The 1,102-nt window shown below is 68.5% G+C and overlaps 1 protein-coding gene across 2 annotated transcripts in view; it reads left to right on the forward strand.

The window, feature by feature from the left end:
- Positions 1-369: 369 nt before the first annotated feature.
- RASD1 (RAS, dexamethasone-induced 1) overlaps positions 370-1,102 on the forward strand; it is a 1,264-nt gene continuing 531 nt past the window's right edge. Inside the window, exon 1 of one of the 2 annotated variants that reach the window (XM_011995743.1) lies at positions 370-1,032. In XM_011995743.1, the coding sequence (XP_011851133.1) occupies positions 747-1,032 (286 nt within the window). In that variant the 5' untranslated portion in view covers positions 370-746. Of the gene's footprint in view, positions 1,072-1,102 lie in introns of both variants that reach the window. The other variant, XM_011995744.1, reaches the window with a different exon arrangement.

Consider the following 1,102-nt stretch of genomic DNA (forward strand, 5'->3'; position numbering starts at 1 on the left):
CCCCGCGTCCGCCCGGCGGTCACCTCACGGGAACAAGAGCCAGGCTGGGGACCGCAGCGAGAGGGGGCTGGGGCTGGGGCTGTGCTCTGAGGACTGCAATATACAGTCCGTGCAAGCACCCAGCAAACGCTGCTGCGCTTACTGGGTTACTTACTAGATGACTATTCTCTGGGGAAACAGAACCAAAGAAAGTAAGTGTACGCGCGCGGGAGATGCAGGAAGGGGGGTCCTTGCCCGAAGTCGCAGAGGGACAGGGGCACCGCCTGGACCAGAACCCCGACGCCCTGCGGCCGCCAAGCAAGCGGCAGTGGAGGAGTCCGAGCGCCTCCAGCCTCAGCCCGACCTTGGACTGTTTCCCCCAAGTCTCCGCGCCCAGAGGGCAGGAGCCGGGCAGCGGGCGACGAGGTCGCCGGGGCTGGGAGCGGGTGCGGGGGAGGCGGGCCCCGCGGGACGTGACGCACCGAGCTGGGAGGGCCGGGGCGGGGCGGCGACGCAGGCTGCATATAAGGGCGGCGGGCGGGCGCCAAAGCCAGAGCAAGCTGCGTTTGCCCAGAGCTTGGGAGAGCCCGAGCCGAGCCGAGCTCAGCTTAGCCTAAGCCCAGCCCAAGTGGAACCGGAGCCCCAAGCCCGAGCCGCGCCCAGCCCGAGCAGAGCCCTCCGGCTGCTCACCCGCGCTCCACCCCAGCGACCCCCGGCGGCTCTCAGTCCTCTCGGCCCCGTGCCCGCCCTCGCGGCCCCTCTGCCCAATGAAACTGGCCGCGATGATCAAGAAGATGTGCCCGAGCGACTCGGAGCTGAGTATCCCCGCCAAGAACTGCTATCGCATGGTCATCCTCGGCTCGTCCAAGGTGGGCAAGACGGCCATCGTGTCGCGCTTCCTCACCGGCCGCTTCGAGGACGCCTACACACCAACTATCGAGGACTTCCACCGCAAGTTCTACTCCATCCGCGGTGAGGTGTACCAGCTCGACATCCTCGACACATCCGGCAACCACCCGTTCCCCGCCATGCGGCGCCTCTCCATCCTCACAGGTGAGCCGGGGGCCGGGCAGGCACGGGAGGGAAGGGCGGGCAACCCTCGGCCAGGGCACCCCGTGAGCGC

The sequence above is a fragment of the Mandrillus leucophaeus genome, unplaced genomic scaffold (genome assembly GCF_000951045.1).
Source record: "Mandrillus leucophaeus isolate KB7577 unplaced genomic scaffold, Mleu.le_1.0 Scaffold4963, whole genome shotgun sequence".
Classification (NCBI taxonomy): domain Eukaryota; kingdom Metazoa; phylum Chordata; class Mammalia; order Primates; family Cercopithecidae; genus Mandrillus; species Mandrillus leucophaeus.